Source organism: Notolepis coatsorum, assembly GCF_963971535.1.
Source record: "Notolepis coatsorum genome assembly, chromosome: 6".
Lineage (NCBI taxonomy): Eukaryota > Metazoa > Chordata > Actinopteri > Aulopiformes > Paralepididae > Notolepis > Notolepis coatsorum.
Window position 1 is genome coordinate 145,206,247 of NC_140170.1, and position 13,552 is coordinate 145,219,798.

Consider the following 13,552-nt stretch of genomic DNA (forward strand, 5'->3'; position numbering starts at 1 on the left):
TCTGGAGCGCGTTCCCTCCAACGCTGCAGCGTGTCCTCTCAGCTGTATTTAGAATCCTTCTGCCCATTAATTACACCGTTATTATCCCAGAGTGAGCTCTCAGTCAAGACTTATCTCTCTCTAGCCTTGATTCCTCCACATTCACACTCACTCACTCACACTCCAAACTTTCCCTCCACCTCTCCCTCTCTCCTGGATCCCTTTCTCCAAGTCGTGGCTAGAAGGAACGCAAGCTAGGAGCTAGGAACACACGCTAGGAGCAAGGAACACACACTAGGAGCTAGGAACAAAACACACGCTAGGAGCTAGGAACACAAGTTAGGAGCTAGGAACAAAAGCAAGGCGCTAGGAACAAAAGCAAGGCGCTAGGAACACAAGCAAGGCGCTAGGAACACAAGCTAGGAGCTAGGAACACAAGCTAGGAACTAGTAGGAACACAAAGCTTTTTGTTGCCCTTATTTACATTTCGGTGAAGTATTAACCAGCAGAGCAGGAGTGGCGGGGAGACAAGAGGGTGGATAGTATGTGAATAGTACACAGAACAAAAGTCACAATACAGGGCGATAAAAGAAGGGGGACCGTCCTACCTTTCTTGGCTTCAGCTTGTCCTGTAAATCGTACTGGCCGATGCCTTTGTAGCTTACGCCCAGCCACCAAGGGAGCCCCTGCTTGTCCTGCGTGGAAGAAGGACACACCACCGCAGCGCCCGTTAGGAGCTCGTTTTATTGGTTAAGAGTTTCAAAAGAACAGCCCATTACCAAAAAGATTACCCCATTAGACTTGTGAGTACTAGCAGCACAAGACGAGATCAAATACAATTTAAGGAGCCAAAGAAAATCCCCCAGTCTGAGTCTTTTTAACACCACTGTTTGATCTCCTCAGACACCCTGATTTAATGAGTTTTTTGGTAGGAAAGTTGCTAGATAGGTCAAACAAAGGGAGGAGCGATCACTTTGCATGAAGCCAAGAGTTACAGACACAATACAGGTTTACGTGGCCAAGGCTACAGGTGGGCCTGAGTTACAGACACAATATAGGTTTACGTGGCCAAGGCTACAGGTGGGCCTGAGTTACAGACACAATATAGGTTTACGTGGCCAAGGCTACAGGTGGGCCTGAGTTACAGACACAATACAGGTTTACATGGCCAAGGCTACAGGTGGGCCTGAGTTACAGACACAATACAGGTTTACGTGGCCAAGGCTACAGGTGGGCCTGAGTTACAGACACAATACAGGTTTACGTGGCCAAGGCTACAGGTGGGCCTGAGTTACAGACACAATACAGGTTTACGTGGCCAAGGCTACAGGCGGGCCTGAGTTACAGACACAATACAGGTTTACGTGGCCAAGGCTACAGGTGGGCCTGAGTTACAGACACAATACAGGTTTACGTGGCCAAGGCTACAGGTGGGCCTGAGTTACAGACACAATACAGGTTTACGTGGCCAAGGCTACAGGCGGGCCTGAGTTACAGACACAATACAGGTTTACGTGGCCAAGGCTACAGGTGGGCCTGAGTTACAGACACAATATAGGTTTACATGGCCAAGGCTACAGGCGGGCCTGAGTTACAGACACAATACAGGTTTACGTGGCCAAGGCTACAGGTGGGCCTGAGTTACAGACACAATACAGGTTTACGTGGCCAAGGCTACAGGTGGGCCTGAGTTACAGACACAATATAGGTTTACATGGCCAAGGCTACAGGCGGGCCTGAGTTACAGACACAATACAGGTTTACGTGGCCAAGGCTACAGGCGGGCCTGCTTTAGCTGCTGCAGGAACTTAAACTATTCCTGTATTCGAGAATATCTTGTAAAAAAAAAATAGGTGTAAGTTAGATCAGATGTAGGAAAAAAATTATAATAAGAAACGTTGACAAGTGTTAAGATCAAGTGTAGAAAAATACAGGGGGGGTTGACACAATTTATCCGGATTATAGCTGCTTCATACGATTCCTATATGATGTCAACAGATGTAAATTAGATCAGATGTGGAGAGAGCCCTAAGACAACAGCGTTCCCGGTGATTAAAGCTGTTCTGTGTGACACTGCATGCTGCTCTTACCTTCACTGGGTAATAATGGACTCCATACGTGGGCAGCGACTCCGCTACGGCCAGATACCTTCAAGAGAGAGAGAGAGAGAGAGAGAGAGAGAGACAGAGAGAGAGAGAGAGAGAGAGAGAGAGGGAGGAACAGGTCAGCGGCGACTCAGCCACTTCATTACATTTCATCACTGTCAGACCCACGGCTGCTCCACGGCAGACAGAGTGGGATTTAAGCTGCAGTCACTCAGAAGCCACAGTCGTTTACAGTGGCAGGGCCGATCGATTACTCTCAGGGCCGTGACGGGGTGGGATCCATTGATCAGCTCAAGGGCACAAATCACCCGGGCGTAAATGACGCAGGCCAGGGGCGCTTGTGACTCGCTGTGGCGTGGAAAAACACACAGTGTTCAGTAGAGGTCTGTCACCTCCTGGTTGGCTGGTCGCCCGCTGCCTTAATTAATGACACATTTTGGCACGGCAACAGCCACCTCCTTAAACAACAACAACCACAGGGCAGACAAGGGGAGTCGAAGAGGACGGAATTATGTTTCTATTAGAGATGAACCCATACAGGTACCGGCCAATACCAGGCTAAAACAGGGAATTGGTATCTGAGAATTTCCAACACAAAAAAAAGAAACGTGCAACAGGTCATATCTCAAGGCAAAGTGACTTGATTCTCTATCTTGGCACATAGAAGCATGTTAGATCTCTCCAACTAAGAAAAAATAAGACTAGACTATATTTTGATGATTTTGTCCAATGACCTAAAACGAATTATCTAGGTCTACAATGTTCAGTAAAAGCAATGGATCAAATCTGTACTGAGAATACTGAGCATTTAGGACTAAGAATTATTTAAGTAGTATTTCCTCATAAATTAGGTTGGCGGCCGCCGCCACAATATGAAAGACCCAGACCACACAATACATTTCCCAAACTGATACAATAACACAATAATAATGTCTCGTCGTTGCATGCACATAAAAAGGCTTATTTGTGGCGACCCACCGCGATAGGAACCACACCCACCACAAATACAGTTACATGTCAGATTATCACGTGTCGTCCTCACAGCAGAGCAATAGGATTAAGGTAAAAAATTGGCGAAGTGCCCCTTTAATAATGTCTCGTCTTGTAGGCACACAGGAAAATGGTAAAAAAAAATAAAAATTAAAAATCCACAGTGGAAAACAATAATCTACTCATCACCTGTCCCAGCTTGACAACACTGATCTACTGTATATCACCTGTCCCAGCTTGACAACACTGATCTACTGTATATATCACCCGTCCCAGCTTGCCACCACCACAAATGACCTGTGAGAAACACAGAGACTTACTGTACAATGGCTTGTCCTCTGCTAAGACCCTTCAGCTCCTTGTAATGCTCGATCACTCTGTCCTCACTGCAACAGAGAGAAAACATTTAATGTTGAGGATTTCCTCTATGCCAAAATCCCATGTAAAAAAAAAAAAAAAAAAACGTGTAACGGAAGTGTACAGTGAAATGGAGAACCGTGGTATGAGCGGAATAATCAACTTGTACGAGGTGACGAAGAACCACCCGACACACACCTACTCTGTGATTATCCCTCACATGAACAACCCCAAACTGAGGGTCTTAAAGAAACACAACAACAATATGGGAAATGCACTCTTCTTCAGAGGCAGACAAGAAGATAGATAACAATTTCCCCTCTGTCCATTCAGTAAAAAGCTAGTCTAGCTTAGCACAAATTAATGGAATCGGATACGGACCAGCTAGCCTAGCTGTTGGCCAAAAACACCTCTACATGAGGTTTAAGCTAGACTAGTGGTTTGTATCCACTTCCATTCATTTGTGCTAAGCTAGGCTAGCTTGCAGCCGGATATCTTTCTACTGAACGCAGAAAGGAAATTGGTATCCATCTTCTTGTCTGACTCTGGAGACGCTAAAAGCTTTTCAGTGTTGGCGTCTATCCTGCTCAGTAAAAGCTAGATCTGCTCTGTAATCGGTATCAGCTGATACTGAAAGTCTAGGACTTTGAGTCGGTATCAACTAGGGATGCACCGACCCGATATGACTAAAATAGCTAGATCGGGTATCTAGGGTATTTATTCAATAAATTGTATTACAAAAAAAAATATATATATATATATATATATATATATATATATATATATATATATGTATGTACAGATGACATTTATATCCATGTGTTAATTTGCTAAATTTAGTTTCACTAAGTTAGGAATGTTTTAAGTCAAGCCTGATGTTGCCTTGCACAAAAGAATGATCCCAGTCTCTTCCACACAGTGAGGCATACAGTTTATTAATTGAACAATGGGTATCAGATCGGTACTCGCCTCGCGATACCCAAAGCCCAGGTATCGGTATCAGGACTGAAAAAGTCGGATCGGTGCATCCCTAGTATCAACAGTAAAAAAGAAAAAGGTGGTATCAGGGCCTCCAGGATTTGATGAATAATCCATCAAGTCGTCTGCTGCATCACGACCAGTAGAGGAGATTGTGAGACGGCTCTTACTCAGACAGACACACATTCTGTCTCCTCATGCAGAAGACTCTGTCTGGCCTACTGGCCTGACTGTAACTCTCTTCTTTTCTCACTCACTCACTCACTCACTCACTCACTCACTCACTCACTCACTCACTCACTCACTCACTCACTCACTCACTCACACTCACACACTCACACACGCACACACTCACACACACACACATCCCATCTAGATCTCACTGTAATCATCCCCTTTAACAGACTGGTGGGATTGCAGACTCTGCAGCTTAGATGACTGAGACACGTACACACACACACATTACGTATATGTACACGTACACACAAAAAACAACAACATTTACAACAAACGACCGTGATTACAATCTAGCCATCGATCTATATCCGGCTGTGGTTTGTCAGGGGGCTGCAGCCTCAGATGACCAGTCAGGCAGACAGGGGTGGACCCACAGACGGACAGATACAGACAGATAGACAGACAGGGGGGCAGAAAACACACTGCCCAGACCACCGCTTGTAAATCAATCAATTTGCTGATGCGACTTTTGGGTTGTATGTCTCAGCCGGTCTGTGTAGGCGGGGGGGGGGGGGGGGGGGGGGGTTCAGCACCCAGATGGGCAGTCAGGGTGCTTTTCACATGGACTCAGAACCTATCCATCGCATGTCTCCACTGTTCAGACTAGAGCATGAGTTTGCTATGCCCTTCCAGCAGTGTCCTGCTATGCTCTCCAGTCTCCTCCTATTTTTCTTGTATTTTCCTCCCATCCCAATTTAGTCGTTCGTTATGCCAATTCCCCCCTCCCCTTCCTGGTCGTTGCGTGCATTTGCCCCCTACTTGACGGTCTAGGGAGCCCTGAAGTCTATCACATGCTTCCTCTGATATATAGGCGACAGCCAGCAGCCTCTTTTCACCTGGCAGCGAGGACTCTCATTGGGTGAGTGTAACGCGTGGGAGGGCACACTACCTCACCCAGATCCCTTCCTCGCTGTGCAGGCGCCCTGACCGACCTGTAGGAGTCGCTGTTTACAACGACCAGAATACCACCCACCGGCTTCCCTCCCGCTGACACTGCCAATTGTGTCAGTATGCCGACCGGCCAAGCCGGAGGCACCGCTGACAGCTGGATTCGATACCAGTGTATCTGCGGTGGTAGACAGACGCTTAGTCCGCTGCGCTCCCTGGCCGCCTTGAAAATAACCATTTCTATAAACAATTTCTCATGCTTATGTAGGCACATTTTGGAGTGGTAACAAAAAGATGGGAAAAAGAGGCATTAGATTTGGGCATCGAATACCATGGCAACGGCTGAAGCTTTCAAAGTGTTTGAGCACTGTGTTCTGGACCCAGAGAGAGACAGGAGCCTTTCTGGCCGGTCTCTCTGTCAGCACCTCCCTGTGCCCTCTGGGGCCGCTGGGCAAACCTAATTAACACAGTCAGTCCAGGCATTAATTAGTCGGCCCATCAGACATACACAGCCTGGCTGATTACAAGCGGGCCTGTGCACCGCGCCGCCCCCAAACAGCTCATCTGGGGAAATAATTGCTTTGTGCAGCCAGGTGTTACCGACCGCCCAGGCCATTTGACGGGGCGGTAGGGTGGTGGCAGTATGAGTAGGGTGGTGGTGGTGGCAGTATGAGTAGGGTGGTGGTGGTGGCAGTATGAGTAGGGTGGTGGTGGCAGTATGAGTAGGGTGGTGGTGGCAGTATGAGTAGGGTGGTGGTGGCAGTATGAGTAGGGTGGTGGCAGTATGAGTAGGGTGGTGGTGGCAGTATGAGTAGGGTGGTGGTGGTGGCAGTATGAGTAGGGTGGTGGTGGCAGTATGAGTAGGGTGGTGGTGGTGGCAGTATGAGTAGGGTGGTGGTGGCAGTATGAGTAGGGTGGTGGTGGCAGTATGAGTAGGGTGGTGGCAGTGATGGGCAGTAGCTAGCTACAAGTAGCGACGCTACATAGCTTAACTACATTTTTCAGTAGCGTGATGGTAGCGTCGCTACTTTTGAATCAAGTAGCGATCTCTGTAGCGCAGATAGTTTTTGAATCAAGTAGTGACGTAGCGTCAGCAAAACGCTACACGCTACATATCCGGAGAAACAGACACAAAAAAAAAAAAGTGTCTTCGGTCCTGAGAGTGTCGTGTTCTTCTGTCCTGCAGCTGGATGCTATTGGAGAAAACCCACTATGATTGGTTGGTTGGTTTAGATATGAGTATGACGACTCACGATTAGGCCAAAACATTACGGGTAGGCCAATCAGAGGCAGGATAGGGCGGGACATGCCACTCCAGCTCGGCAAACCAGGAAGTAAAAAAAATCTAAACACAGACCATGAATGAATGAACGAACCGTTAGTCCGCGCAAAATAGCAGAAGGATTCGATGTTTCCAGGGCTGATGGCATTGATGAAGAATCTGATGTCAATAACAACAACATATGTGTTTATTGTGTCCACCAAAAACGAAGCTTCTCTCAACATCCCACACGTCCAGCACTAACTTGAGGACACATATATTCAGGTAAGCTGATGAAAAGCTTTACATAAACATTGTCAACTGTTCCCAAACAGCACACAAGTCAGTGCACTTTTTGTCAACAGATTTAACTAACATGTTTCACTGTAGGCAGAAAATGAATAATATTATGGTGGTGGAGAAAAGAAAAAACAAACTACCATAAATAGTACATACACTAAGAGGGAACATATCACCTAGAGCAGTGGTTCTCAACCTGTGGGTCAGGACCCCCAGGGGGGGTCCCCACATGATTTTGGGGCCATGGAATGTTTTGTGAGTTACATATTTAAATACATTTGGTCATTTAGCTGACGCTTTCATTCAAAGCAACTTACAAATTGTGTACAACAAGTCAGCAGGAGTGGTACATCTAGCAGCCAAGGATAAGTAGTATTGTTTGTCTAGCAGTGTCGAGCTTGAGTGTTATACTCTTGAGTACATACTGTACTGTAGTAGTATAGACATATTAGCATAGTTGGTGGCAGTGGCGGACTGGGACACAAATTCAGCCCGGGACATTCAGACACACCAGCCCACACACCGGCCCACGCACCGGCCCCGAAACCGGGCCCACACAACAGGGGCGTTATGAAACACTTGTCCAGTATTAAACAACCCAAGGCTGTGGCTAAGGAGTCAACATCAGGGAGACCAAATCTACACACCGCCCCTAGATGTGCACTCATGCACAGTGCACACACACACACACACAGACACACACATACATATACCGTTACTTCCCGTCATTGGCATATGTTTTTTTTTTTACTAACATCTTAGTGCCTCATTAGCCTAGGGATTAAGGATACATGAAGTATTAACTACACCATAATAATATTGAGGTTTTGATCCATAGAAAGTAGGGATGTCCGATATTATCGGCCTACCGATATTATCGGCCGATATCGGCATTAAAATGTGATATCGAAAAATATCGGTATTGGTTTTTAAAAAATATTTTATTTACATTTCTATAACCTTTATTTACCCAGGCAAGCAAGTAAGAACCAATTCTGATTTTATTTATTGTCAAAAGTATGCATAATGTTGTGTTAATTCCACAACAAGAGATATGTAATGTTAATTACCTGAAATTATTCCATTTCTTGGGGCGGGAAACCCTGCATATATCGGTATCGGTTGATATCGGTATCGGAAATTAAGAGTTGGACAATATCGGTATATCGGTAAAAAAGCCAATATCGAGCATCCCTAATAGAAAGGTCTGTGCTACACAATTTCAGTTAGATTGGATTTATTGTCCTTTAATTTGGCACTCATGACATTAGTTGCTTGCCGTTTAATCAACATTGAAAGACCCCCCACTTCCTCCCAGACACCCATTCCAAGAGCTCTCTCTCTCTCTCTCTCTCTCTCTCTCTCTCTCTCCCTCTCTCTCCCTCTCTCTCCTCTCTCTCCCTCTCTCCCTCTCTCTCTCCCTCTCTCTCTCCCTCTCTCTCTCCCTCTCTCTCTCCCTCTCTCTCTCCCTCTCTCTCTCCTCTCTCTCTCCCTCTCTCTCTCTCTCTCTCTCTCTCTCTCTCTCTCTCTCTCTCTCTCTCTCTCTCTCTCTCTGTGTCTCTCTCTCTGTGTCTCTCTCTCTGTCTGTCTGTCTGTCTGTCTGTCTGTCTGTCTGTCTGTCTGTCTGTCTGTCTGTCTGTCTGGACTGGGCTCTCTCTCTCCCCTCAGGGTCAGCTGTGCTGGACTGGGCGCTCTCTCTCCCCTCAGGGTCAGCTGTGCTGGACTGGGCGCTCTCTCTCCCCTCAGGGTCAGCTGTGCTGGACTGGGCGCTCTCTCTTTCCTCAGAGTCAACTGCATAAGAAGAACATCAGCAATCATACAGCGTTTTTCAGCCTTTTGAAAACACCCAAAGTAGTAGTAGTAGTAGTAGTAGTAGTAGTAGTAGTAGTAGTAGTAGTAGTAGTAGTTTATTCAGTCATCATCTCACACAATACAATATACCCCATCATTTAACAATATTTGATTTTACAGTGACTGAAAAGGTACAGACTGAAGCATAATGCTTATATATGCCTGTCCTATATTATTAACAAAAATTTAAAAAAAAATGGCGGCTACGTGGCATAGTGGGCAAGGCGCTCGCCACAAATACTGGAGACGCTGGGCTCGCCTGTTCGAGCCCAGCGCTCCACATTGCTTTCAGTTTAGCTGGTCGTTCATACTAATACACATTGGCCGTATTAGGGGGTGGGAAACTGATGGGTGGGGATCGGGCGTTGTGGACAGCGACTCCTACAGGTCGGTTGGTGCGCCTGCGCAGTAGAATCAGGAAGTGTCGGGGGCAGCGTGAGCCTCCCACGCGTTACTCCTCGCCACTGAGAGATCGAGCTGCGCAGGTGAAAAGATGCGACTGCTGTTACCTCAAGTACCGGAGGGGACTTGTGCTATGTATGACATAGTCCACATTGCAGCCGGCTTGTGGGAGGCAAGAAACAGCGTTCGTGACAGGGGAGGGTTGAATTGGATGATACGAAATTGGGATGGGAGAAAATGTAGAAAATGGGAGAAAAAGTGGATAAAAAAAAACAAATTAAAAAAATTAAGACTCCAAAACAGTATTCTAAAAGAAAATAGCAAAAGAAAACAGTATTATTCACCCTTGTAGTTTTCAAAAATAGCTTTACAAACCATTTTCTTAAAAACCAAAAGCGAATTACTCATTCTTAACTGTATATCAGCATTGTTCCACAAAGCGCTTCACAGAAACCATCAAGCATTCACACTCACACAGTCATACACTACTGGTGGTTGTGAGCAGCATCAGCAAACACAGCTGTCCTGTGGCAGACTGACGGAATCATGTCTGCTAATCAGCGCCAACCACCATCAACAACCTTCATAAATACATTCAACATTAATGGAATAGGCTAACTACCAACTTAGCTGTAGCAGTTAGCTGTTATATGCAATCACATTTGTTTAACTACGAGTAGCACATTTAGTATAGTATTGCAGTTTATCATAACAGAATATAGCAAAGCATTACAGTATAGTAATATAGTAGTATATATATATATATATATATATTCTTTCATTTATTTGCATTTATTTTAAATTTGTTGGACCTTATGGTGTTCTTGTTCTGTTCTTGACTTATTGTTATGTTTCTTCTTGACTTGTTTAAAGAAGACATGTACGGCCCATGGGGACATTAACGTGTGTTGTCGGGCCTTACAAATAAATTTGATTTGATTTATATATATTATAGAATAATAATATATTAAAATAACAGTATATAAAATAATATTGTATATTACTGTATACCAATATAATATAGTCTAGTTACTTTAGTATAATATAGTATAATTTAGTTATAGTATAATCAAATAAAAATAATTATATAGAATAATACATGATATAATAGAACAGTGTACTATAAATATATAGATACATGTGTGTGTGTCTGTGTGTATAAATGAATGAACCTCAGTAAATATGTAATTTAACTGATATACACAACATTTATTTATTTATGTTAATTTAATTGTGTTTATGTTTTAATTTCTGCAAAATAAGTATGTACATTTTGTTTGGTTTGGTAAACATTGCGCTATGAACAGTCTATCAGTGTACTGTATGTGTGTAGGGGCAGGTACAATATTGAGCCTTCTTCTTCCTGTTCCTTTCGGCCATGGAGTTTAGTGGATCATATTAAGTCAATATGTACTGAAGACACTGTTGGACTGTAACAATTCCATGTACAAATAAATAAAAATTAAATGAAATGAAAATGAAAAATAGCTTGATCATTGATTGATGGAGTAATATGGGGTTCTTAACCTGATAAATCAAAAGGATTTATCTTAAAATAACGTATATTTTTACATCTATGCAAATGCATATTGTGGTGGAATTTTAGCAAAAAATTACCCAGTTGGAACTGTGAACGAATGCTTACTTGAATCAAGGATAGAAGCTGATAAGCTAAATGTATTATCTGTGTACAGAGTCTCACTTCAGTTTACAAGGTGTAGCTGAAAAGAGTTTAAATGCAGAGACAGGATACCGCATACCGGGGGTGGGGGGCAAAAATGCAAACCTGCCATTTCTAACTGGAAACAAGCTTCCTGTGTTGCCCTGGCAACGGGCAGTTTTATCATTATATTTGACGTAGCAGGATGTGTAGGGGACTGGAAGTAACACCTGTGTATCTCCTTGCATCTTTACGAAGAAATATAGAGCAGAAAAACGTAGGCAATTTCCACAGAAGTGCATTGTAGACATTTTCTGAGCAGGGTTAAAGAGCAAATACAATTTTTTCCTATCACAATATGTAATATTTGTAACTTGAAGTAATAGAATAGAAGTAATGAATACAGAAACAGTTATTTAACAATATGTAAAGGAGTAGTTGCATTTATTTTACATTACATTATATTTACATTTATACTTTGGCCCTTTGAGGGCTACCATGCTGATGTGGCCCTCTGTGAAATATAGTTTGACACCCCTGCCCTAACCCTATCAAAACAGCAGTCAAAGTGTATATTTTCAGCACTGTTTGTTTACCAATGGATTTTAAAATCTTCACGCGATGTACCGGTAAACGGACGTTTTAGACGTGAGGACAGGAAGCCGCCATGAAATCACTGTAGTCGTATTAACGTATTAACTAAATCATTTGAACAAAATAAAAAGCAGCAGCACTATTGCATAACTGAGTCATGTGTGCTATGGGGGGGGGGGGGGCGGCAGTATCGGATGGGTATCGCGGTATCGTGCCATCCCTGGAACTGATACAACTGTGTTGTAGTTGTTTATTGTTGGATTGTTTCATCCATGCAACTATGTTGGTGGTTATAGTCAACGGGGTAGTAGTTGACCTAGTTGTTAGCTTAAGCTAGTTAGCTGTGGTTATTTACAAACATGTAGATGAGACTAATCATATACAGATCGAGAACATGGCTAACAGTTGGGAATTCTAAGGTACATCTTATTTAAGCATGTAAAATGGCAACTAATCAATTCAATCAATTAGATTACCAATATTATATCAACATGAAAATTTGGAAGGGAACATAATAGTATTTTATTTTAGTATTTACTATTATAATATTAGTAGCCGATTAATTTGCAGCCCGTCCTAGGTTCTGATTGGCTCTCTAGGTTAGCACTTTAGCTTCTGATGCTGTGGTGGGCACTAGTCCTAACATTGCTAACTAAACTTTTAGTCAGAGAAAAAACGTCACGACGAGTCACAACTATTTACGTCCACGTGCTGTAAGGAATCAGGAATACGGAAAGCACATTGTCTTGTAATAGAATGACTGAAATCACTGCAAGAGCTAGTATAGGCTAGCTAGCCCTCATGAACCGGCAGACACCAACAGTAGAATATGCACTAGGCTACTGCATGCACCTGTCATGTTACTGTTGGTTCCTTCCACTTGAACTTCATCATCATTAGCAGCAGCAGCGGGTAAACATGTCTGTAATTTTAGAACATTGTTCTGCGTCTTTTACTAGCAATTTTAGTTTTTTAATTCTAGCTTTTTCAGCTCCACCCTTTCTTTTTTTGCATTCTCCATTTCTGCGCTTCTAGGCCTACTCGCGGTTGGGAGGAAACGTGAATCTCATTCACTGATGTCTCATGTCTCATTCAAGACTGGCTAACAAAAGCATGTCTTTCACTTAACACCAAGAAAACAGTGTGTATGATGTTCACAAAGTCACCAGTAGAGGTCACTCACTCTAATGTGTTTCTGGGAGAGGCGGAGCTGGACATTGTACATTAATTCAAGTATCTTGGGGTCACATTGGACTCTACATTGACCTTCAAAAAGTCATGTGAAGAAAGTGACAAACACAGTCAAGTTTAACATCAAAAACTTCAGGCAGATCAGGCCCTGCCTGCCAGTTAATGCTGCAAGGATGTTTCTGCATTCAATGATTTTATCACACATCAAGTAGGCCTATTGTTTTATCAACTGGTCTCTTTTATATGTCACTACTCTTACACCAATATAATTACTCTACAAAAAAGCCATAAAAGTATTTGATAGGAAACCAATTTCATTTCATCACTGTAATGTTTTAGAAAAACATAACATGCTAAGTTTCGAGAATTTCCAAGTTTTCAAATATACTTGCTTCATGTACAAGGTTCTGCATGGACTTGCCCCGCCCCCATTGAATGTGTTCATCCAACAGAAAGCGGACACTGGCATTACCACCAGGGCCATCAGTAGAGGGGACTGTAAGGTGCCTTTTCGGTATACTACCATTGCAAAAACTGTGTTCTCTGTTAAAAGTGGTAACTACTGGAATAGCCTACCAGTTGTGATTAGAGAGTGACCTACATACTCCATGTTCAAGACCCATCTTAAACTGCATCTTAAGGCAAACCAGAACTGTGATCATTTTTAATCTGATTTAGTTTATGCAACTTGTTTATTGTTTTATTGCCGGCCCACACACTGGCCCACACACCGGCCCACATAATGGCCCACACACCGGC

The 13,552-nt window shown here is 43.6% G+C and overlaps 1 protein-coding gene across 4 annotated transcripts in view; it reads right to left on the minus strand.

Annotated features, from left to right (window-relative positions):
- The window catches only part of frmd4ba (FERM domain containing 4Ba), a gene marked incomplete at its 5' end in the record, with an annotated part of 90,423 nt that overhangs the window by 24,725 nt on the left and 52,146 nt on the right, over positions 1-13,552 (minus strand). For all 4 annotated transcript variants that reach the window (XM_084317725.1, XM_084317724.1, XM_084317723.1 and 1 more), the window contains 3 exons: positions 588-674; positions 2,070-2,127; positions 3,395-3,460. In XM_084317725.1, coding sequence (XP_084173851.1) covers positions 588-674; positions 2,070-2,127; positions 3,395-3,460 — 211 coding nt within the window. The remainder of the gene's footprint in view (positions 1-587; positions 675-2,069; positions 2,128-3,394; positions 3,461-13,552) is intronic.